This window comes from Amia ocellicauda, chromosome 5, assembly GCF_036373705.1.
Source record: "Amia ocellicauda isolate fAmiCal2 chromosome 5, fAmiCal2.hap1, whole genome shotgun sequence".
NCBI lineage: Eukaryota > Metazoa > Chordata > Actinopteri > Amiiformes > Amiidae > Amia > Amia ocellicauda.
The window spans coordinates 41,257,660-41,282,488 of NC_089854.1; the positions used below are offsets into that span (position 1 = coordinate 41,257,660).

The 24,829-nt window shown below is 39.1% G+C and overlaps 1 protein-coding gene across 1 annotated transcript in view; it reads right to left on the bottom strand.

The window, feature by feature from the left end:
* Positions 1 to 24,829, bottom strand: part of LOC136750281 (protein piccolo) — a 97,963-nt gene that overhangs the window by 40,106 nt on the left and 33,028 nt on the right. The window contains exons 4-10 of the mRNA XM_066705222.1: positions 20,356 to 20,970; positions 14,328 to 19,629; positions 11,921 to 13,920; positions 7,093 to 9,295; positions 3,754 to 3,780; positions 2,440 to 2,514; positions 1,077 to 1,213 (exon numbers count right to left, since the gene is read on the bottom strand). Coding sequence (XP_066561319.1) covers positions 1,077 to 1,213; positions 2,440 to 2,514; positions 3,754 to 3,780; positions 7,093 to 9,295; positions 11,921 to 13,920; positions 14,328 to 19,629; positions 20,356 to 20,970 — 10,359 coding nt within the window. The remainder of the gene's footprint in view (positions 1 to 1,076; positions 1,214 to 2,439; positions 2,515 to 3,753; positions 3,781 to 7,092; positions 9,296 to 11,920; positions 13,921 to 14,327; positions 19,630 to 20,355; positions 20,971 to 24,829) is intronic.

Here is a 24,829-nt window from a genome sequence, read left to right on the forward strand (position 1 = left end):
TTTCTCAAGCATTTTCCTGTATTTAACTCCATCCATTTTGCCCTCTACCCTGCCGATGCGAAGCACCACCATTACATAATGCTGCCATAACATGTTTCACAGCAGGGATGGTGATTCCTGGGTGATGTGCTGTGTTGGGTTTGTGACAGACATAAGGCTTTGCATTTAAGTCAAATAGTTACGTTTATGTTGCATTCAAGAACAGAATCTTTTGCCACATCCTTTCAGAGTCTCACACATGCCTTTTTGCAAAATCACAATATTTCTTTTGCATAAAAGCATGATTTTACATGGGCTTTTATCAGAAATACAGGCCAAATTCGTGGAGTTGTCATGGTGGCTTCTCTGACCAATGCCCTTCCAACCCTTCTTCCCCAGCTGTTCAGTTTGGGAGGATGGCCTCCTCTATGCAGATTCTGGGTGGTGGTGGTGCCATCCACTTCTTAATGATCAACTTGATTGTGCTCCAAGGGATATTCAATGCTTGTGAATTATTTGTATACCCCTCCCCTGATCTGTGGCTTTCCACAACTTTATCCTGGAGTTGTTTTGAAAGCTCCTTGGTCTTCATGGTGGTGTATTTGCTTTGAATGCACTACCCAACTGTGGGACTTTACAGAGACAGGTGTATTGAATTATGTGAAACACTTTTATTACACACAGGTGGACTCTATTCAACATGAAATTTAAATTAAACTTAATGAGTGAATAAGCATGTGATCATATTTAGGAGTGTAATCGCAAAGGGGTGAATAGTTATCTACTGACAACTTTTCAGGTTTTTATTTTTAATAGATTTGATTTCCCCCCACCGTATTTCTTCCCACCTTGAAAGTGTGGAGTAGGTTTCGTAGATCAGAAGAAATCTGGGGGTTGAATATTTCCTATAGGCACTGTACATGATTTCTGCATTACTTATACATCATGACTGAATCTTAATACTAACAAGGACAATGCATGTTTAACATCAACATATTGAACATATTCTCAAAGAATAGTTAGAGCAGTTTTATGTGTGTATCAATATTTGTTTAATTGCATTGTCCTTTGCTAAAACATTAAAAGCATTGGTTTACCTCTCCTTGCTGATGCTGGCTTTGTTTGCCGTGTGATGCTCTTTCAGCAAGTCTGCGATCCATCGCATGCCCATTTTCCAGACGAGGTTCTCGGGGCTTGTCAAACCAATCTGTCTCCTCCCGGCGCAAGTGGTATGCTTTGGAAATGAAGTTAAAATCAATTGCCCCAACCCAGACAAAAAACAGCAGCAGAGATGGACAAGCAGAGCCGCACATGCATAGAGCAACCTGCGTTATTAAGTTATTAATCGGTAAGTTCATGCAAAACAAATTGTGACACACCGTAAAATAAAAATAGGCAAAAGCACAAAAAGAAGACATAGTAAGACATTACAAAACAAAAAGATATAATAACAAAATATTAGACTTTAATGAAGGTCTGTGAGTTTCAAAGGAAAAGTCCATGTATTTTTTAAAGATGCTCGTCTATCATTTTTCTTAAAAGGTACTTTTCTGCTCTAGAGGGTTATACCTTTCATAACAGGGTAGAAGTTATGTCATTTCTCATAAATTTAAATATTTTTGATATTTTCACTACGTACTATTGTGTAACATCTGATGTAGACTTAAGTAAAGCTAATACAAATGGCACTGACCAATTGCCTCCAGCATATACAATTTAAACATAAATAACCCCTACTACCATCACTACATTTTTCTGTGTTTGTGTCACAGCATCTCTCCTTTTGTGACCTTTCAGATTAATTTATTTGTTTTGTGTTTAAGACATAAACCCATCTAAAATGTACATACTTTGGACTAATTATCATAACAAAAAGAGCATGTGGCGTTTTTCTTTTAAATAAAAAATGTAGCAAATTAATTTAGGAATACCTGGTACAATTTGTAACATTCCATACCCAAATGCTATTGTTTGGTTCATCTGTATTTGCTCACTAATTGCTACAGTGAATTTTGCCAACAACATTGACTACTGCAGTTGGGGAATTGCATGATATTATGCAGAAGTCATAATCCAGCTAAACATCTTGCTAAATATCTCATGTTTTCTTTGTATGGTCATGAAAAACAAAATTCAGATTGAATAACAATTAATAAAGATTATTCATATGGATACAAGAATTCAATCTAATCTTGTGTATCAAATTAAACTGCTTCCAAATTCAATGATTTGTGTATTTTGTGCATGTCAGACTAAAGGCTAACAAAGAAGTGTCCACAAACTCGGATTAGTACCGATTAGATTTTCTGTTTTTCAGGACTAATTCAGGTCTTTGAAACCAGCTGTGTTCCACTGAAATGAGAAATATTAAATTTCTTCATGGCAGAAAAACTAGTAATTTACAATGTCTCATTTTTTTTCTGAATGAAACTGGAATGAATGTGTGGAAAACAAAAATACCGTAATTTTGCTGTGGTTGGTTGCATCCCAATGTATTCTTGGAGCATTCATAACTTTTATTGTAGGGACCACATTCTACAAAGGAATTAAACTGCAGTCAAAAAAGATGCAATTAAGGTTTACATATGAAGTGATTAAATGGGAATCATTGTTTGGCGTTTCTGTTGCCAAGAGGCTCTATGACTTCAGGACACTATGGGACAGGACAGGTTTTTAATGGAGAATGTGTATGTTGCACATTAGAACATTGTTGACAGTGTTGGCCAATGAGTGCAGGGCAGTGTAATGGTACAGTAGTGTTTTATGCAATTCAAAACCATGGAAAGTCTTCTGTTACTGAATGACAATACCACAAACTCTGCTCCATTAAAGTAAGTAACATTAGAGGCACTTCTAATATGACTGAAAAGCTGATCAGTATTTTAGATTTGATATGGGACAGACTGTGCATATTTGGACAATACATCAATTTGCAGTAGATACTATATTTATGCTGTATTCATGAAAATAAACATTCAACATTTTTGATACCAATTAAAGAATATTGCAGCGTATTTCTGGCAACATAGTAATCGATTCATCAAAGTTCTAATGTTCAATGTACTCATTCAATATGTTCCATTAGGAGTCAAAATCAAAAGCCTGTCTGTTCTCACAGTAGTCTGGAAATATTGGGCCCAGTAGCAACCCTTGCTGCCATGTTGGGTCTGGAGCAGAAAGGTAGAAACACAGTTAAACAAAAACAATCCGAAAATGGTGGAGATTTGGTTTGGTCGTTCCTTAAACTTTAAAGTGTGTGATGATTATAGAAATGTATTTTCTGAATATTGGAGCAAATATTTTTTTTGGTACAAAATACATGATGTACTGTAGTTCAACTGATGTATTTCAGTACTAAATCTCATTTACATAGGGAAAGACTCCAGCAGATTTGATCACAAAGTAGACCTAAACATATGCAATCCCTTTTCACTTTTTTTTTTGGAGATGTTTTATTCTATATTGTGAATACAAGAGAATGTTCCGGCCATGGTGTGAACTAATGGTGTGGGTGGATAATAATGAACGCCACTACAGAACACTTATAACTTATAACAAATATGTCTTGCATTCAAGGGTATCGTCTTGTAATCACATATTAATGCATGTATATAAGTGAAGCTGAGAACTTTTGAGGAATAGTGTGAGTGCATTATGGGAATGAATACCAATGGGTTCGGAAGTGTTCCACTGAGATGCAATTTGTTCAAACCATGAGACATATGGTAAATATATATTTATGCTTTATGAGTTTTAAAATTATTTTAATCTCACCTTCTAAATCCCAGCTAGTGCCTCCTGCTGTGATGCAAAATTATGTTTTAGAATCTAAGTAGCAAATTTCTACAAGAAAAAGTTAGTGCTTCTAGCATTAGAACAGACATTTGGAAATTATTGCTTGGATCTGGAAATTTGAAGGATCCTGATCATCTTTATCTCTATTCATAATACACGTTTTCTAATAATAATAATAATAATAATAATAATAATAATAATAATAATAATAGGCCAGAACTCACTGACAATCTGGGCTTCATAACTGTTCATAATAGACAACACTCATTGTTTGTTACGTATTGTTTTCTAGAAATAGCTAGACACCAGAATATCATACCTAAATTAACATAAACAACTTATCAATTCAATTCTCAGTTATATATTTGATGGGGCACCTTTTCATGGTGAGCACCATTTCAAAGGACCATAGGATTAGTTAAGGCACAGCAAAAGCATTATAGAATAATAAGCAGTTTAAATGGTACATACAGTCAAACAATAAAGTAACTTTTCGAATTAAATTAATAATCTAGCTGTGTCAATAACATGACAGGTTTTAAAGAAGAAAAAATAGGGAAGAAAAAAAAAATACATGAGAATTATAAATAACACTACCAACACAAGTTCTACCATTCATAGCAGTTCTTATAATAACCACCTTTTCTGAAATATAATCAAATTTGTCAGCTGATATATTAAAAGATAATTATAACCTGATTTCCAGTTTCTGGTGTAACCCTACCTGTAACACACTAGAGCTACATTGGAGTCCAGGTAATACAGGAATACCCATATCTGTTTCATTTTATGGGCATGGAAAATAAAGTGTTCATGTTTCGTTATAGGGATTTAATGGTTTTATGTCTGGATAAGTTTACGGATATATTTGTATCTATTTGGTTTATTTTGTATTCATTTTGGACAATATATTTAGCAGGGGTAAGCCTACATTACTTTCAGTATTTCTACAGCATTTCACATTGGGACTGCCGAAAGACAGCTATATGTGAATTCTTGATGACCTGGGATTCCTCCTGGCAGCAATGTGCTATTTTTTATCTGACAAACTGACAATACACAGTAAAAGTGCTACAAGATATCAATGTATCTACATATGTCCTGTCTTGAGTTATACTGTTTCATGGGAATAGGCAATGCCCTTTAAGAGGATTTATACTTAAAATGATTTTGCAAATGTCTAAATGTATAAATCTACAGGTAACAGATTTAGAATGTTATGCAATGATTCTTTTTAGTTTGGAGGGATTAAAAAAAAAAAAAAAAACTTAAATGAGCTCAACTAAAAATTAAAATTAGTTTATTACTTATGGGTAATTATGAACCAAGATATATATATATATATATATATATATATATATATATATATATATATATATATATATATATATATATATATATATTTTTTTTTTTTACAATGCCAATCTGACACTTTCACAGAAATGTGCTATTGGATATACAAAACTAAATGCTATTAATCACTCAAAATATCTTGATGAAAGCAAGCTAAGCCCCCAGCCCCACACACAATTACCAAACACAGGCTTTTTCCATGCAGGTTTCCCAAGTTTGACATTTTAAATTAGGGCTGCAGAATTTTTCTATATTGTAAATACATGAGTTACATGGGAATTCCCTTAAAACAGTGACATTCATGTATCTGATTTAAACATAGGAAGATATGATAACCTTCATTTGTTTCTCTAAATTCATTGTTTTCTGGTGTTATAAGGACTGTTTTGAGTCCACACTTTTGTTTGCAGCCCCAGTTTAAAATCAAAGGCAGAACTTATTTATTGAGGAGTCGAAGATGCCACGATTGATTTTTTGCCTTCAAAAAATTAATCCATGCAAATTTGAACAGACATGTAATGTTCTTTGGCAGTCACCATACAGAGACACATGCAGCTTGTTATTGTTGTATTTTGATTAGCATACACATTGTTGTTGTACACACACATGCAACTGTGAGACATTAAAGTGGGGTATTATTATAGACTTAATGTGGTAAAATTAAAAGAGTCCCAAAAAGCCCCAAAAAGAGAATACTATTTCTGATATGGGGGAGACATTTCCTTTAACGTAGAATGCTATCAGTCTTCTCATATTTATAAAACGTCAGAGGCTTAGATTGATAAACATTGTACAAGACAATTTAATAATAAATACATACATATAAATATATTCTTAATGTGCTATTCAGAATGGTACAAATGCCACCATCCCAATCAGCTGTATTTGAAAATTCTTTAAAAAAATTAAAATATTCAATCCTAAAATGTAGTTTTTCCTTCCGTGTCAAGTTAAACAGACTCACATTTAATCGTTGACCAGTTTAAAGGCAAACTCCTTCTCTTGGGAGAGGAAGGGTGGCGAAAGTTTCGAAAATTTCTGAGTGCCACCAAGCTATATATTATATAAATGTGTAGCTCATTTTGGATTTGTTTCCCCTATCTCGCTTGAGTTGCAATTTATACGTTTAATAAATGTTCAGTTCCAATTTCCCCTGCAGATATCAACCTTAAATGGCAACTGAACCACAACGGGTCTGGTTATTTTGCAGTATATTTCAATTGAATGAACAGCTCTTTGAACTGAAAATTACCTTTTTTTTATGTGTAAACCGTCATTGTGTTTTATATCAAATTAGTAGTTGTATCCTTAGTCCCTAGAAAGAAATACATTTGGACTTCAATTTAGAAGCGAGCCTTCAGTTATTTAAAATAGGCACTTTCTTGCCTTTAAAAAAGGTTAGATACGTTTCTAAAACAGATAGACCATCATAAAAGTAATCTCATCTTTATTTTTTACCGACTAGCTTATAGTACTGTTCACATAAAAGATACTCTGCAGAATACCATAGGACAAAAAAACATAAAAGAAATCCTTTTATAGCCCAGGCATTGCACATTCTATTCAAGTGTTTAATCAGGTTGCTAAGTAACATGAGTAAAAATCAAATAGAGGTTTTGCAGACAAACCTGCATGCAAGTGGAAGAGTCACATATAAAGAAAGGAGAAGTGTCAATAAATTATTCTGATGGTGTACACACATACAAGAACATTGATATCATACACAGCTAAAGAACAATAAGAATCAAAATCAAGAGGGACAAAACCATGCTTTGTGTGCAGACAGTACAGCAGAAGACAGAAAAAACAAAAAACAGTACAGGTACACAAGATAAACATGAACAGAAAACAAAAACATTAGAAAAAAGAAAGCGTTCGTACACAGACATGAACACAATCAGATACATGCATAGAAATGTGCATCTGCAGAATGACAATGAGATAACAGTCTGAGGCCCAGTTTACCTTCACTATCTGACATAGCATGCTGGAAGTCATCCATAATGAATGCGATATCCCGGTCATATCCACGGGTCCTTGACTCCTCTCGCATGTGCTGCTGCACCTCTGGAAGAGAGTGGCTAGAGCCAAACTGGTCCCTAGTGTCAGCAGATATGGGTGGAAGGGGTCCAGCAGCAGCCCGTGCCATTCCCATGGGTTGCCCAACTGGACTGAGGGGACTTTCCTCCTCAGAATTCTGGGCTACAATTGGAATTCTTCCCCTGCTTTGGCTGATGGGTAAACTCGAGGGTTTGGTTCTCACGGAAGGTGTGGCGTGAGAGTACGAAACATCTAAGGGCTCGCTCTCAGTTTTTAATCTTAGGGACGAACTGGAAGAGTCTCTTTTAAGTGACAGATCAAGTCCGTATACTGAAGAAGGTCTGGAGGAGGGTCTGGACCTGCTGCCGCTGGGATATGGTTTATCAAGGTCATCTTGAAGAGAAGATCGCATGGTCGGCCCTAAATTCAGGGTTTGTCCAAGAGACTGCGTTAGATTAGCACCGAGTGTGGAGCCTAGGTATTTCTGTTGCTCAGAGATGTTTTTCCTTAAGCTGAATGTAATATCGTCTTGCAGTAACCTGGCTCTGGAGGAAAGACCACTAACTGATGAGGTGCTGGAAGGCAAATAACTGCTATAGTCTGGCTCTAAATCTCTGCTTTCCTGAATGGGCGAAAACTTAGTAATCTTCGGATCCATTAATGCTTTTTTGTGTTTGGTTTGTTTCTGGTAGAGCACTGCTGAAGGAAGCTGTTTAGCGGCTTGCTTTTCCAGTGTAAGTCTACTGATACTGTACTTCTCAGTCTTAGGGAAATGTCTATAGCTGCTATCGCTGTGGTAATAGTGTGGGAGTCCAGTGAGATGATCCAGCCCTTCTGTACCTCGACGGAACTCCTGCTTTATCTGCTGTTTCAAGAGTTTGAGCTCATATGGATCCTCCATTGAATCTTCATCGGCTTTCCCATATGTGTGTAGCCTCGAGGATGCCTGCAGTGGTCCGAGGAAATCCGTTACCTCCGCACTCCTTCGTACCTCTGCTGCACGCAAAAGCCGGTCGGCTTTGGAGAGATCTTTATCAGGAATGCTAAAAGTAGAAGCCAGTCCTGTTGAACTTTTAGTGAGTTCTCCAATATCATCAATTAGAACGTAATTCCTGGGAGTGTGGTGGTCAATATCTGCATAGAAGGAATCGGCAGAAATGCTTGACATGGGGCTGCTGGCCATGCTGCTTCTCTCATCTAAACCAATCCGCAGGTCAAGACTGCTGTATTTGTTTCCCAGGTGGGGGACTGCATAAGTGGTGTCAGTGGAAGAAGGTACAATCATAAGGGGCTGGTTACGTATTACCTCATAATTGGTGGTTATCTTTGGTTCCAGGTCAGCCAGTGTCGTCTGCCTTGGTTTTTGCTGCATTAAAAGCATCTGTGATGGATGTTGATAGCTTTGCTGTTGGGACTGTTGGTGTGAAGCTTGTGGGTAGGATAGTGTCGGCACTGAAGAGTAACTGGACTGGGTTTGATAGGGAGAAACTTGCTGATGGTAAAGGGACTGCTGCTGGTAATGAGTCTGTTGAGGGTATTGAGTAGGAGCTTGTGTTGGCAGTGAAGATGGTGCATATTGGTACTGAGTGTAAGGACTGGTGGGTTGAGCGTACTGAGGTTCTGGCTGGGTCTGCGGTGGGATAAACTGATTGAACTCTGATTGTGGTGCTGTTCTTGGGCGTTCTAACCCATGCTGGCTATCTACCCTAGTCCCCCTAATGTTGCTCACTTCACTGTCCGACATGTAATCCCGTTCCTCGGCAACCCCCTGCAAATAAGCCCGTTCCCTCTTCTCCCTCTCTTTAAGCAGTGCTTCTTTTCTCCGGTTGATGCCCATTTCCAGGTACCTCAACTTGGCATCGATTTCTTTCTCTTCCTCGTCCAGCTCGGCCTGCTTCTTGCGCAGCTTAGAGGATTCGCGCTCAACGAGATCAAGCTCCCGGTCGATGTCCTGAAGGATCTTGGCTCTGGCCATCGTGTTTGTCCTGCAGATGCGGCGGCGCGAAATAGAACCAGTGCTATAACCTGACTGGCCCCCGGCGGCTTCTTCCTCTGGTGGAGGATTTGGAAGAGTGCGTTTCACTTTCTTTTGGGTTCCTGTTGGAGTACCACTCTGAGAGCCCTTAGTCTACAACAAACAAGGAACAAAACAAACAACAACAAAAAACAGATTAACCTTCACTTCCCTAAAAAATAACATGATAATTATACATCAGTTAATAAGTAGAAGTGGACTATTATTTTGACGCTGTGAATAAGGATGTAGGGAGTCTGCTGAAATAGAAGCATTACAGAGCAATAGGTCTACCTGCAGCTAACTTATTGAGTCTGCACAGTAAAATGGAGCCTTTATGAAAGAAAGAAGACTGATAATTTATATCCCATTAAGCTTCTATAGATCATTGGGAATTCAATATTTTTCTGCAAACTCAGCTTTGCCTTTTTTTTAATGCCCCTCATATGTGCAGGAACAGCTTGCTTGGAGCTTGGAGCATTTAGGCAGAAAACTGCTTTCTCCATCATTAGAGAGTGCCAGTATTAAAAATGCAACTGGCAGGCCCCTGCTTTATTGTTTTTCCTTCTCTCATGTGTCAGAATAAGGCCTCTTCGAAGTAATACATCTGCTTTAGAAACTCAGGATGCAGTCATTAAAGTAAAGCTTTTAATTAAAACATGTTTTGTCAGTACAAGAAACCACATGACATTTATAGTCTGGATAATAGTAATGATGGTAAATTATATAAGACTAATTTGAGTAAAGTGTACACAAGGATGCTTTTCTTTTTTACGGTTTATTGATGATTAAACCGTTTGAAACCATTTGTTAGTAAGGCGGTAATGATTTTGAAGGTTACTTGGATGTCTTCCATTTAATGTTGCAAAACTCTAATTACTGTGCTGAGTACATTCTTATGTTGTTTGTAATTGATCAGCTGATGACCAGTTTTTCCTCAATCTTTTCATTTGTAAGTCACACCTTCCTAAATAATTATGCGACACACTGACCCCTTCTGCCTGCCATGGCTCATTATAAGCTTAAAATAATAATAATAATAATAATAATAATAATAATAATAATAATAATAATACATGTATTTATTGTAGCTTCACTTTGAATGCAAAGACAAACCAATTTAGAGGAAATAAAATGGTGCCTGGGAATCAACAAAAAGTTCAAATTGTAAAACCAGAAATGCTAATAATGTATTGAAACGAAAGATTTGCTGATAACCTTGCAATACTGAATTCCCTGATCCTACAAATTTGAATTTAGAAGCATGATTTTCTTCTTGAAAGCTGCTCTTAATGTTACATCAATACAATATATTTGTTCCTTCTAGGCTTTAGAAATTGCTAATTGATTTTTTTAAAGATTTAATTTCACAGTGAGTCGCTGTTTAATACAAATATAGCCAACACATCATGATACTTTTCTAGTTTCCCTCCTATTATTTATACTTTAAAATATTTGGCTCTCCAACATTTACGAATAACTACAGCTCCTCTAACAGAACTAAAAACAAATAGGAAAATGATATAATTAATTTGTTTTGATTACCAGAGGCTGATAACAAAGATAAGAATAGCCTCCATATAATGAATTATAACATTCAAAACATTGTTTTCTTATCACAAAAAATGTCTTGTCTTAAGATCAGTTTCCAATAAATGGTTGAGTTGAAATGCATCAGTGAATGAGTGAAGTCATTCATTATTAAAAAACCCATTGGTTGTCAGAAAGGCTTCACTTGAACTCTTGCAGCCTATTGTTAGTCTGTTTACCTGCTCTAGGCAAATTAACCCTTTTCAAAAGCTAGAGTTTCATAGAATATTAGCCTTACATTCTGTGGACTTACACTGGGTGTCTTATGCAATAACACACTGAATGCAATTATAATTTAAATTACTTTTGTCCACTTTTGCAAAATGTTTGGGTTAACATTTTGTTGCATGGTTTCCTATTTGAGCTCCAAATGAATCACTATGTTTATAAACATTTTGTTTATTATTAAATAATAATAATATAATAATAATGATAACGGCCTGTCACTACACACAATAGGCTCTGTCAGACAATAGGATCTTGTCATACACAAACATCACCCAGCCATACACATGGGAAACAGGAATTCTTGAAAAATAATGGCATGTAATAAACTGTGAGAAAAATAAATGTGAACTACAATTCTGTTACAGAAAATCAGAATTCCAAATTATGTTGGAGAATCTTTAATGTAAAACCATTTTTAACGGTTTAACTTCTATATCAGGAATGGGAGAAACTTTCAACCAAATACAATAAAAAGAGAGAGTATTATTGCTCCTGAAACCTATTAAAATCATACCAATTTTAAGCTGGGTTTTAAGTGAGAATTTTATAGCAGATTGTAATCTTCTAATTGCCATGATAAAGGTTAATTCTTCACAGGAACATCTTAACACCATCTTTCATCCTGTCAGACCAAGAGGCTGTTGAGTTAAATTTAGACACAGAACAGGAAACCGACAATTCTCTTCCATTCTACACCAGCTTATAAGTATACTTACACAGCAGTTCAACACACTGTCTGCTCTTCTCCTAACCTCTACAGTTATATTTAGAGCTGTAACTGTATATATATATATGGGAAATGAGCAAAACACGGCATTCATTCAAAGGGCCTACAGATACACTTCTTACCACACACTAATGTAGATATAGATGAAATCTAGAAGCAGGAAAAATGTGTCATGGTTTCAAATAACATCTTACCGTGTAGCCGTCTGAATATTGGAAATGAGGTCTGGTCGATTCATCTGCTGTAGGACTCAGTGGCTTTGGATCAGACATTGATCTCTGCATCACCTTCATCGTTCTTGGACTTGGGGGGGGTGGCTTGGAGGGCTCGATAGCCACATTTGTTTGAGGATCTCCAACGGGTTTGTCATATGGAACGAATTCTAATGATTTACTTGGAGACAAAGGAGAGATGGGAGAGTAGAGCACTTTGGGAGATTTAGGAGGGGATGGAGCTACTTGGAGAGAGGAGTCTGCCTTCAAATGAGTAGAGTAGCCTATCTCTAAAGGAGTTGGACGCTTCTTGTCTTTGGGCGGAGATGTCAGATATTGACCAGTCTGTTTATCCAAGCCTGTTTCTGTCTGGCAGCTCAAGCTACCTCCTTTGTATGTTTTTTCTGGTGCGGATATATGCTTTATGATTTCTACCTTGGCATCCATGTGAGCTCTAACTGAAGGCCTCCTAATAGTGCCTACAGGTTCTGTCTGCACCGAAATCTCTGCTACCGTCTGGATGGCAATGCTGGACACTTTAGACAACTGCTTGGCTTTAGCACCCTCAGTACTGCCTTCCGCATATTTGCTGGACCGTGATCTACGCCTTGACCTAGTAGGCATATCCCACTCATCTTGATCCTCATCATCTGTCTGCACACTTGTGTCTACACTCTTCTTATTTCTCTTCCTCCTTCCTGTATAAGCCCTGTCAACCCCATCCTCATCATCTGTCTGAACCCCACTATCTACAATTTTCTTGAAAGATCTAACCTCATCATGCTGTTCAGGGCCATGCTCCCCAAACTGCCCCTGTAACCTTGGCATTGAGCTTCTTGATTTCATCTGCTGCTCCTCTTGTAGCTCAGCATCTTTTAGAGACATTTCTGAGACAGAGGTTGGCATGCTGGGGATAAATTGAGCAATTCCTTCTGTGGGCACTGTGTACCACATTGGGTTTTGCTGAAGCTCAATGGCAGTCACAGCCGATGACGTTGCAGTGTCATCCTGTACTGGCCAGTACTGGCTGTTTTCTCCACCTGGGTATTGAGCATCCAACAGCACCTGTTCAGAACTTGTTTGTGGGGATGCGGTTTCAGATGGTTCATAGCCATACTGATAGATCTGTCTAATTTTCTGTTCTTCTAGTTGCTGCTGGAGCTGATGTTGAAGCTGCTGAATCTGCTCTAGCTGCAGCTGTTGCTGGGCATATGTCTCTTGCTGCATCATTAAATGGGCCTGACGTTCTTCCTCTTGCTGGTAAAGGAGCTGGTGCTTCATTGTTTGCAGCTCCTCCAACTCCTTTTGGACGATGAGCTTCTCCTGCTCACGGAAACGCTGGATCTCCTGCCTCTCCCACTCCAGCTCCTCGGCGAGACGCAGTTGCTTTAGTTTCTCAAGCTCCAGTAACTCGCGCTCCATTTGATACTGCTGCTGCTTGCCGTCCTCCGAAGTGGAGCCGATTGGTGAAGCCAAGGCCTCCAGGGATGACGCTATAGCCTCTAGCGATGCATCTGTATATGAATCAGTGACTATTGTTACTGAAGGAATCTCACTCTGTGCTGCGGTCAGCCCCTGCGGTATTATAATCGGCACACTTGGTTCCAGGCTCAGGGTGCCTTCTTGATCAGCACCTATGGTTGATAAGAAACTATATGATCTTGGTAGAGGCTGGTTTTGAAGAGTAGAAAGGGACGGCATGGTGTCACTTGTATGCATTCCCGACAAGTCTTTGTATGTTGTACTAAATATTGATCCTGGCTGAGTAGTGATGGCATATGTGGATGGAACTGGTGCAGCTACAGAAGAATATACGACCCCATTAGAAGATCTTAAGACACTATTTACACCATAGTGTGTCCCAGCCGTAGGGGTAATTCGTGATTGGGAATATTGCGGAATAGTCATCCCAGCTCCTGAAATCACTTGTCTGGTCTCTGGATATGTTCCTGCACTCTTGCTTGAATAGTCCATAACTTCACCTGTAATCATACGTTCATAAATACAACTCAGTCTTCATAAACAAGCACTTTTAAATGTTTTACAAGTGTCTTTGAAAGCCATGCCAACCAGACGAAGAAAGGCAAAACGGACTGCATGCAATGTCTTCAGTGCAGCCATTTTAGCAAGATGCGAAGCAAAAACATTGTGGGATAACATGCAGGCACATGCACGCACCTGTGTGCAAAAGAAAACAGAAAAAAAGAAAAAGGGAACAAAAATGAAATCAATGCCAAAATATGTTTAATTTTTATTGTCCAGAGTGTAAACAGATGATTTGCAAATGAAAAAATGTGAAGTAAAAAAAGGAAAAATTAAATGTGAATGCTCTCAGGTAAACCAAGAAATGTGTATTTGAATGAAAGATCGGTTGCTGTGCTATACTGACCTGCAGATATTCTTCCTGATGTTAGGTCTACCGCACCCTCTGCCACGCCGGTTCGGTAATCAAAACTATTCTTGCTTTTATAAAGAAACAGTCCTGCCTCTGCTAGATTAGTATCAGACATAGAGGGTTTCATACTGCCAAATCCCCTTGTGCCATATGGTCCCGAACGATCGTACTGATAATGATCGTCCCTGTAGCCAAATCGGTCTTCTGGCAGAGTAGTGGCCGGCTGCTGTGATGTGCAGCTCCTTCCAAAGGGGATCTTGTACACGACATCACAGCAGACCGCTCTTCTTCCTGCAGTCAGATCCACAGGCTTGTCATCATCTTCTATTATGGTAGTTACCACCTCCGAAGTAGATTCATTGACTGCAACCATAGTTCGGAGGGGCTTTGTTGTGCTTAAGTCAACTGCTCCAGTCTGCACAGAGTCTATGTTTGTGGTACCATCAATGCAGCCATTAGTTATGCTTGCCGGAGCCATGGTTACAGGTTTTGTGGTTCCCGTGCTAGTAGTGGTTCCAAAGGAGAGATTTATAGGAACTTCTGAACCGGTGGTACTTGTGGATTGGCTATCTAAGGGTCTGTAGGTTATCTGGGCCACTGGTTCAAAAGGCTTAGATGTCGTCAATTGCAAAGGCATTGACATAGCATGACCTAGATCCAAAGGTCTCTCCCCAGCCGTGCTGTAAGATATTGTTGCTGTACAAGTGACAATGGTTATGCTTTCAGTAACAACTGCTAAAGTCGATGCTGGTGTTGACCCTGTACTGAGATTCACAACTGCAGGCTGAATAGCACTTATCTGTCGTCCACTTCCATCACTCGAGAAAGACTGCCTTCTCGAATCAGAAGTTGACAAATCCATCCCTTTATCCGTCATTTCAACATCAAGCTTTGTTAATGTACGGAGATCGATGACATCCCCAGAAAATCTGATTTTTCCATTTTCTTTATATTTTGATTGTGGCTTGGTTGTCTCTGGAGGAATCGTTATTGCAACACTGCCTACTTGTGTAGTGGGTATCCTTTCTCTGACAACAGACACTGTAGTTCTTTGAACTTCAGTGGTCACAACTTGTGCAACGAGATTAGGCAAAGATACAGGAGGCTGTGCTGAGGTCGAAATTGAGGAGTACACATGACTCATGCTTGAGACGTACTTATCTGGTCCTAGAATTTCCTGGCTTTCTACTGATTTTGTATATTGAGTATACGGCATAGGTAACGAAGGGGTTGTTTGCACCAGCTGTTTTAATGGAGACCCCAGAGGCTGACTGGTAGGAGCCTGTGTTGTAATGGAGTCAGTGGGAGTGCCAGGTTCTGACGGTAAAGTGATGACGACATAAGTCTCGTGCAGTGAGTTTGAGTATCTTGGGGAGGATTTATTTGAGTAAGGTGACATGGGTGACGTGGGTGATGGCATCTTGCACTCAGCTGGAAAGCTTAAATTCAAAGTCATGGCAGTGGTGCTTGGAGGATCTATAGATCGTGGTTGTGTCACCCCTGGACCATGAATGGTTAAAGGAGGTTGGGCAACCATTGGTTTTGGAGCAATGGGAGGCTTACCTCCATCTACAGTTTTGTGAGTAAACATCAAACCTGCAGGAATGGATGCTGGCTTTGGAGGTACGGGCGGAGGTACAGGTGTTTTTAAAGAGGGAACTACCGAGTTCTTTAATGACGTGCTTGGGCCTGTGGTGGTTATAGTTGCTTGAGCGATTGTTATAGCAGTCGACACTGGGACAGCTGCACCGGTTGACACTACACCTGGGGCGCTGACTGAAGGTTTCTTTTTAGGGTACACTGAGGGCTTAGGCAAGGTGGGAGGAGGCAATGGTGGCGGAGGAGGTGGTGGGGGTGGAGGAGGTGGAGCGACTGGTACTTCTGAAGACTCTTGAGATGAGCTTCTAAAAAGCGAGAAAACTTTAGAGGTAACAGATGGGGCAGATTTCATGGACGGGACTTTAGAGACAGTGGTAGTAAAATCAGACTCGACAGCTGTGGACACTGTGGAAGTATATTTGGGTACAATAGGTAAAGGTGATACACTCACAACTATAGGAGATGCAGAGCTAGAAAACAAACTAATTGATGAGGATGTTTTACCAGACACTTCAAAAACAGCTCGAGTAGCTGTAACCACTGTTGAGGTTGTAACAGTTTCTCTTTGCCTTGCTTGCTCTTTAATCTCCTGTCGTATTACAGTCTCTTGTGGTTTGCTTGCAACTGTGGTGGGAGCATCAGCAGACCCATCCAAGCTCGGCACAGAGATAACAACATGACATTTCTTAGATTGCACTGGTGGAGGTACAACCGGAGCAGCAGGCTGTGCATTGGAAACAATAACTGGTGGAGCATACCTTGCAGAACTGAAAACAGCTTCTGAAATAGGGGGGACAACTGATGTAACAGCAGGTGAAGGCCTTGAAAAGCTGCTATCTTCTGTTTTAGATGGTATGTCCACTATCACAGAGTGTATATCTCTGGAAACACTTGATGTCCTGGCTGAACTGGTGCTCACTGCAGAGGTAACATAGGAAGGCTTCTTTGTAGCTGCCACTTCTGTAGTAGTCTGGGACAATGCAACTGATGGTGGTGGTGGAGGTGGTGGTGGCGGTGGCGGTGGTGGAGGTGGAGGTGGTGGTGGTGGAGGTGGAGCCTGCCTTATGGGAGCTGGAGTAGATCTAGAGTGTGGAATTTCATAAGATGCTGCTGTTGTATCTTTCCATGTAGCAGCATCTGCAGATGTAGTACTTGTCCTTGGTGTTTCCTGCCTTGCGCCTGCTGGTTGTTTAGCTGGTGAAATGTCTGCTGTTTCAGTTACTTGGGGCTCTTGAACCTCACCTGTGTACTGGCTTGTCAAATCGTCATGAATGTCTTCTTCCAATGTAAAATGCTGAGTAATCTTGACATCAGGAATAGGATACATAGCACTACTACCTGAAGCTGATGTAGAACCACCTGGTGTAGCTGCTGTGTTCTGACCACTCATAGGAATGGACGTGAAGGTTTTTTGATGTGTGTCCTCAAAATCTTCTCCAATTGAAATGAAGGTCAACTCCCCTGAGTCATGTAAATGAGGAGTAGGCTGGGTTGGGCTTGTCCCAGGTGTCAGAATTGCTTTTTGTCGCTTCATAAGTTCCTCATATGCCGCATCAGCATCTAACAATGGTTTCTCCTCCTTTGTTGAGAGAACTGTGTCACTTCTGGCAACAGACACATAGTTCACTTCTGTGCCAGTAGGTGGTAACTTTATCTCTTGCTCAGATATTTGACTCGATGGCTGTGAGTAATGATGTTCTTCTTCTTTGGGGATTTTCTTTTTCTTTATCAAATCTTCATAAACCTCATCTGGGGACCTCAGTTTCTTTTCAGGTCCTTTTACTAAAATTGTACTTGATTCATGTTGTTGGGCAGTATAGCTTTTGGCCACTGTTTCATTATATGTGTCTTCTACTAAGGATTCATAAATATAGTCTTCAATTAACATCCCCCCATATAGGGGCTCTTTCTCAGTTGTTTCTTCAGTTTCAATCTGACTTTGAATCATTTTAGCTTTCTGCATCATTTCTTCATAAACTTCATCAGCACTCTTCAATGATTTCTCACTGGTGTCTTTGGTAATGTCACCATGTTGCTCATCAGTAGGAGAATACAGTGATACAGACATTGGCAACTTGTATACTTTCTGAACTGCAATAATCTTCTCCGGGTTGATTTCAAACCCTTCAGGTTCAGACTCAATACTTGGAGAATATTCAGAACAAGATGATTTATGGAGTTCCTCCATCTCTGCAGCTTGCCGTAACTCCTCTGTTGGGGAAGCATCCTCTATTGGAGAAAGATTACTTGGTGGGGTCTTCGGACGCTCACGCCTCCTCTGCGCTCTCAGTTCCTCCTTATCTTTCTTTGATTTCTTGCTGGAGCTCTTCCTCTGCTGCTGATCCAACTCACGCTGCTTTTCTTGTTCCCTAAGAAGTTCTTCTTCCTCTCGCATCTCCTCTTCCTCAGATGAGTCTTCAATAGTAGGAAGCACCTGGCCATGTGCTCGGTGCCTGGCCTTCCTCTGCTGTTTACTTTCCCCACTTAGTTTTTTGTGACTTGGACTACTATCACTGTCCTCATCAAGTGAAGATACCGATGTAGGTGATGTGCCAGGTGTAAAACTGGATGCATGCAGACTGGATGAACCTTCACCTCGAGACCTGTCCTCGGGAGAATCGGTTAGGCTTTCCATCTCTAACTCTGGTTCCTCTTCATAATACTGTTTCTCAGGTACTTCCTTGTATGGAGTAGCAGTGGTGCTGTTCAGTTCAATTGTTTTAAAACGCCTGAGACCACCTCCGCTTGCAAGGGCGAGTTCCTCACTCTCCTGACTTTTAGATTCCCTTGCCTTGGCGTTGGAACTCTCATCAGGCACTTCCCCCTCTTTCTCGTGCCATGAATGCCTTCGTGTAGGGTCATCCTCGTGGCCAGTGCTACTTTTTTTGGTGAGTCGTTTGGTTTTTCCAGGTGCGCTTTTCCCTTTGGCTTTTCTCTCTTCACGTTCCTTCTTCTGTTCCGCACTTAATTCTTTTATCTGAGTCCGTATATAATCGTCGTCATCAGATGCAGAGGCGTCCTCGTCTGCGCTCATTTCGATCAACTGCTTTCGTATAAAGTCTTCCTCGTCTGCAGAACCTTGGCTATCCTCTTGTTTATACTCATCACTGCTGGATGATCCAATACTGACTCTCCTTTTTCTTTGTAGAAGGGGAGAGGGTTCGCTTTCACTGCTGTCTTCCACGGAGTCATAACGTTGCCTTCTTGCCAAGACCGTTTCCTTGGCCTCCAGCACTTTTATGCGATCTTTCTTGGAAGGAGCAATACCCTTAGCATCTGCCTCAAGAGTTTCTTCATCTTCTTCTTGTATGTCTTCAAGGTCCTCCTCCTCTGAACTGTATGATTCAGTTGTGATCGGTAATTTTCTATGTCTATGCTGATCCTCATCACCATAAAGGTCATATGAGTCTTTCAATTTGCCTGTCTTCTCAATTGTGCTTGACTGAGCTTCTAAAATTGAAAGTACAGTGCTCTCCAATTTGGCCAAGTCTGAAGGACTTGTAGGACTGGTCTCTTGCAAAACCTTATCCTTTCTTAGGGGTTCTTTCAGCAACTCCTTTTCATCAGTAGGAGCCAGACATGGGATTTCACCTAGAGAGCTGGAGATGCCATCTGAGGAGTAGCCTGTATCACTCAAGCCTTGAGGACTTTTTTGTTGTGAGGAACCAGATGTATCAGACTTATCCTCTTCTTTTTCCTGTAAAACAGAACATGTAAAAATGTGTCACAATCATGACATTTTTCTGCATCAAAGAATACTTATGGCTCTAGGCAGGGGCGTCGTAAGGGGGTAGGCATCCTAGGCAATTGCCTGGGGCCCCCGGGCTGAGGGGGGATCCCCAAATGGGAACCCCCTCCCCCCTGTCTGCTGCCCCCCGCTCTCACGGAATAAAACTCTAAAGCACCCCCCCCACCGCTCTAACGAAAGAAAACTCAGCCGCACCCCCCGCGGCATCACCGTTAAGAATTATTTTGCCTGGGGCCCCCACATACCCTAGAATCGTCTCTGGCTCTAGGTTTAAGATATGACCATTGCATTTTATAATTGATTTAAAACAAAAAAATGGTAGAAACTAGTAAGTGCTAAACATGCAATACATATCCATGTTTTATTTTTACGATTATTTTCATATATTCTAAAAATAATATTTAAACATTTTCTCTAAAATATTGTGAAAAAATTTACTCACTAAATGCATGTACATGCATTTTACAAACACAGTCATAGGATATTCATTTAGAGTGTATATTTGCCTGAAATGCATACAGTATTAGTCAACCTAGTCAATCTGATCAATCTGATTCTTCTCTATTGTTATTGTATTGATTGCTGATTTTCCAACGATAGATACATAAATAATCTCTATGATTTTGGAAAAACATTAAAAAAATACAGTTATGCCCAAACCAGCCAAGTACTTACAGGCTTTTCTTTAACGGCTTCCACTTGAGAGTGCTTCCGTGGCAGTTGTGTATCTGCTGGAATGTCCCTGACTTCTTTTTTCTCTTGTGTTTTAGGCAAGATTTTATCTTCCAAGGCTTTTGTGGAGCTAACTTCTACTTGCTTACTAGATGGAGGAGGTGGGCCTGTTTTCTGTACTTTCTCAGATGATGGCATAGCAACGTCCTTTATCTCTGATTTCAAAGTTGGGTCAGAGGCTTGTTGTTTCCCCTTCTCTTTTTCCCTTTTTTCCGCTTCAACTTTGACTTCAGGCTTCTGGGGTGGTACTTTATCCTTAGAGGGCAACCTTTTAAGTTCCTTTGCAGGCCCTTTCTCCTGAACAGCAGGCTGTTCTCCTTTACATGGCTCTTTCTCCTTGATTTGCTGGTCTGAGACAGGTTTAGGCAGGGGAGGTTCGGTGGTGAAAGATGTGCTCTTTTGTGGTGAGGGCTGTTTCGCAGGAGAAGGCTGACTTTTGGGTGATGCAGGCTGTTGGGTTGCCGTTTTCATCGCGACAGGTGGTGCCATCTTCCCCATGTCTCCAAGTTGGCCAGATAAAGCTCTTTGTGTCTGGCAGTTCAAGCAAAGCCATTCTTTCTGTAAAACAAAACAAACAAAACAAAAAAATCTGAATCTCCAAAAGTTCTTCATATACTTACAATATAAAAATAATTACAAGCATCACAGTAAACATGCAATTGCTAACAGAAAGCTTAATTATAATAATTACTTATTAATTATGTTTGCTAGTCTTAAGAGAGGGCGTTTTAAGGAGGGCACACAATGAAATACTCCAGTATTGTGGGAGCACTATTTCCAATGGAAAAATAACTGTAGCATTACACATGTGAAATCTAAGGTGATATTCTCTCTCTCTCTCTCTCTCTCTCTCTCTCTCTCTCTCTCTCTCTCTCGTATGTGTGTGTGTGTGTGTTTATGGAATGCCAAATTGAATTGTTAGAGTATTTTATGGTAATGTCTTCTATACTTGTGGCCTTAGCTGGGTTGGGGAGGCACTGACTTCTTCTAATCATGCTGATTATTACAGTAATTGCAGCCATTTAACATTGATTTGCAAAGCCTTTCTGCACTGTTCAGTATTCAAATGTTTTTGCACGTATGCAGTATAAGATGAATTTAACTGAAGGTTTATTTTGTATGTCCACACTGCTCGGCGAAGGCAGGATCTCCAGACACACTGTGATATTCCTAATTATCATTATTTATGTATTTGTTACATTGGGCATAATTAAGTCAGCTTCTTGTTTCCTAAAAGATTTTCATGATTGTAGAATTACGTAAGATGCAATGAACATCCTGTTTTTTCCCTCTGTCCTTGAGAGAGAAATGGTGATAATTCACTTGTTAGTCAGGGTAAAAAGCAATAGCCTATGTAATAACCATATTTTTCTAGTGACATGTGACAACCATGTAATCATGCATCTTCAGCTGTTGCCAAGGAAATATAATTCCCAGAATCCTCAGTAACAGCTTCTGGCTCACTTGAGAAACCGATTTGCATTAAATCCTTCTCACAACAAATAAGCAAAGAAGATTTTTTTGTGTTCTTTTAATTTATCTGACCTCCTGTTTAACGATTTCCTTTTTGTTAAAGCATCCTCATTGCAGTCAATTTTCTTTTCAAATATTAATGCCCCCCGACAAAAAAATAATAAAAAAATGTAAGGCTGTGAGTAAAACTAAAACAAACAATCGATATTCATATGGATATGTATGTAATGCAACACACTTTAGAAAGCTGCTACTCGCAAAATATTATAGACTACATTTTACAATCATATAATTATAAAGAACAAATGTATTTATTTATTTATTTATTTATTTGAGGTTACAATGCACCAGGTGAGAAGATGACTGGAATAAAGAAAATGGTGGAAACTTTCAGTGAAAATGAAGCTGAAGTCCTTAAGAAAACTAACACAACATAAAATGACATCTGATTTACAGTCTACAACCTACAAAGTCTTGTCTTCTTTTATAAAGAAATACAAAGCAGAAATTCCACCTCCGGGGAAAAATGTATGTCATATTGATCAATGCAGATATCTACAAAAGTGGAAACAAGAGCTTGCTGAAAATGGATCAGTCCATTCGCAGAAAGCTATAGATGTAAACTTAAACTGCTTAAGAATTACATAACTTTGGAAAAATGCATTGCAGACTCCAGCTTTGATAAACACTGTATTTGAACTTGCTGTGAGGTGTAGTTACATGAAACTATGATAAAATATATATTTGACTTTTGATTCGTGAATGCACACTTGGACGTCTGTAGTGTAAGCACTATTAGCAATCATTAGCTTTCTGACAGAAAGCGTTTATTAAATAATGCATAAGAAATACCAAGATCAATAAAATTGACATTTGGACATGTCATAACCCCATAAGGATTCTACATGGTATGCAGTTAAGGCTACGATTACAGATCTTTCAGTATCCAACATCTACTACTTGGCCCAGGAGAAAGCCTGAAGAGTTATTATGCCTGAAGCACACATAAAATAACTTATTTGGCAGAGAAAAACTCTCTGATACTGAACATTTGTCTTATCTGAATGCAAGCCAGGCATATTGTGTTATTGCATTTCCTATGGATCAAAACAAAATCCTATATTAAATGTTTTTTTGTGCTGAATATCTCTAACTCGTGGACAATAAAAAATGTTTCTAAATGGAGTACAGTTTACTGTCAAGAGTACATGCTGTATTAGAATCTAAGATTTCAAAGTCAGCAGTTCTAGGTTTGCAAGTACAGAGACTGGTTATTTTAAGTTTGTGATTGAAGTGTGCAACCACACATTGTTATTCTGGGGTGGATTAGGGTGTTGCAAACAAGCACAAATTATTAATGAAGGTTTGTGAGCCAAAACATCATGTGTTCTTTCATTTCTGTTGTCTTTCATTTACATGGTTGTCTGTACACCCAAATTGATTCAAGTTATTTCCCCCACTTGGAGAGTGATCTTCTTGCAGGGTTGCAAACCAGTAGCAATAGTGCAGGTAAACTTTACAAAGTTTTATTATAACTGTTTCTAAAGTCATAGTTTAAAATAATGCACAGAATGAAAATAAAACCAAAAGCAATAAACCTTCAAATCTTGTTCAAATCTTCAGATTCCCATTAAATTGAACGGATATTGGCTTAAAACATGTCCAAAAGAATCGCTGAGAAACAAGACAAATCTGGATAACCTTAATACTTACGACTTCTTTACTATCTCTTTTGTAGACCAAACCAAACCAGCATGAGCACACATAAATCAAACCAATACATATATTTAATCTTTCAAAAACTGTCCTTAGGGAAATAATGCTTGAATTTTATACTGTTTGATGCTGTACTGTTTATAAACACCATCTGCTGATTACAAAGGGTACTATGCAATAACTTAGAGAATGTGAATAGAAATTTGCTTTGCACAAAAAACATTGTACAACAAACACAGCATCGCTGTAATGCTTTTCCCTAGTAATGACAGTAGAGGGGCGATTTTTCGGTGATTAATCTTAATGTAGATACGTTTAATCCGAACTCATTCCACACATTTGTAGTCTGAGCATTATGATGTAACTCACCCGCTGTCTCCAGCTTTACAGAAAGGCTTATTCTAAATCCCGGAAAAGCAGGGAATCCCTCTTTTCCTGAAGCTAAAGCAAGCCGTGCAATACATTTAGCAGTGACAGTTCTGTGTATAAAAATATATAACGAAATAAAAATGGAAAAAACTACTATGACACAAACATAAAACCCAATTTTAGATGTACGCTTATTTAAAAGTACATTAGTAAACAGTTACATACTTACAGTATTGGTTGTGTATATAGAATATGTCTATATTTGTGTTGCTACTCTGTCCTGCTGCTCAGCGATTTAGTATTTTGAAAACAAAGAAGAGGAAAATATGTACCTTTAAAACAAACACACTAGCAAACAGAAAACAGGCTTTATAATGGGGGTACAGTGCAATGGCACCATTCATTCCAGTAATGTCTGACAAGGCCAATGGTCCAGTGAAAGATGAATTTAGCTGTTTTGTAAAAGATTAAGAATGCAGTCATCTCTGTAACCTCCAAATGGCACTGTGCTCTCAGCCAGACGCACAGCTGTGCCAAAAGGCTTTAGATTGCCAATGTCACTACAAAAGAGTCTCTGTGCAATAAAAAACAATTGCAATCTGATTTGTTCATGACTATCAGTGATTCTGTATGCAGCGAGTTTCATCAGCCATAGCCATTTGAAACATTTCACAAAAATAACGAAGACTCAATCAAGCGAATACTATAATTTTCCTCATCCAAAGCACTGCATTCATATTCCTTTGGAAGTCAGTTGCAATTTAATAAAATATATTTTGTCTCTTTTTCTTCTCTATATAAAATACAATAAAACATATACCATATTTTATATGACACCAGCTGACAATGAAAGTGATAG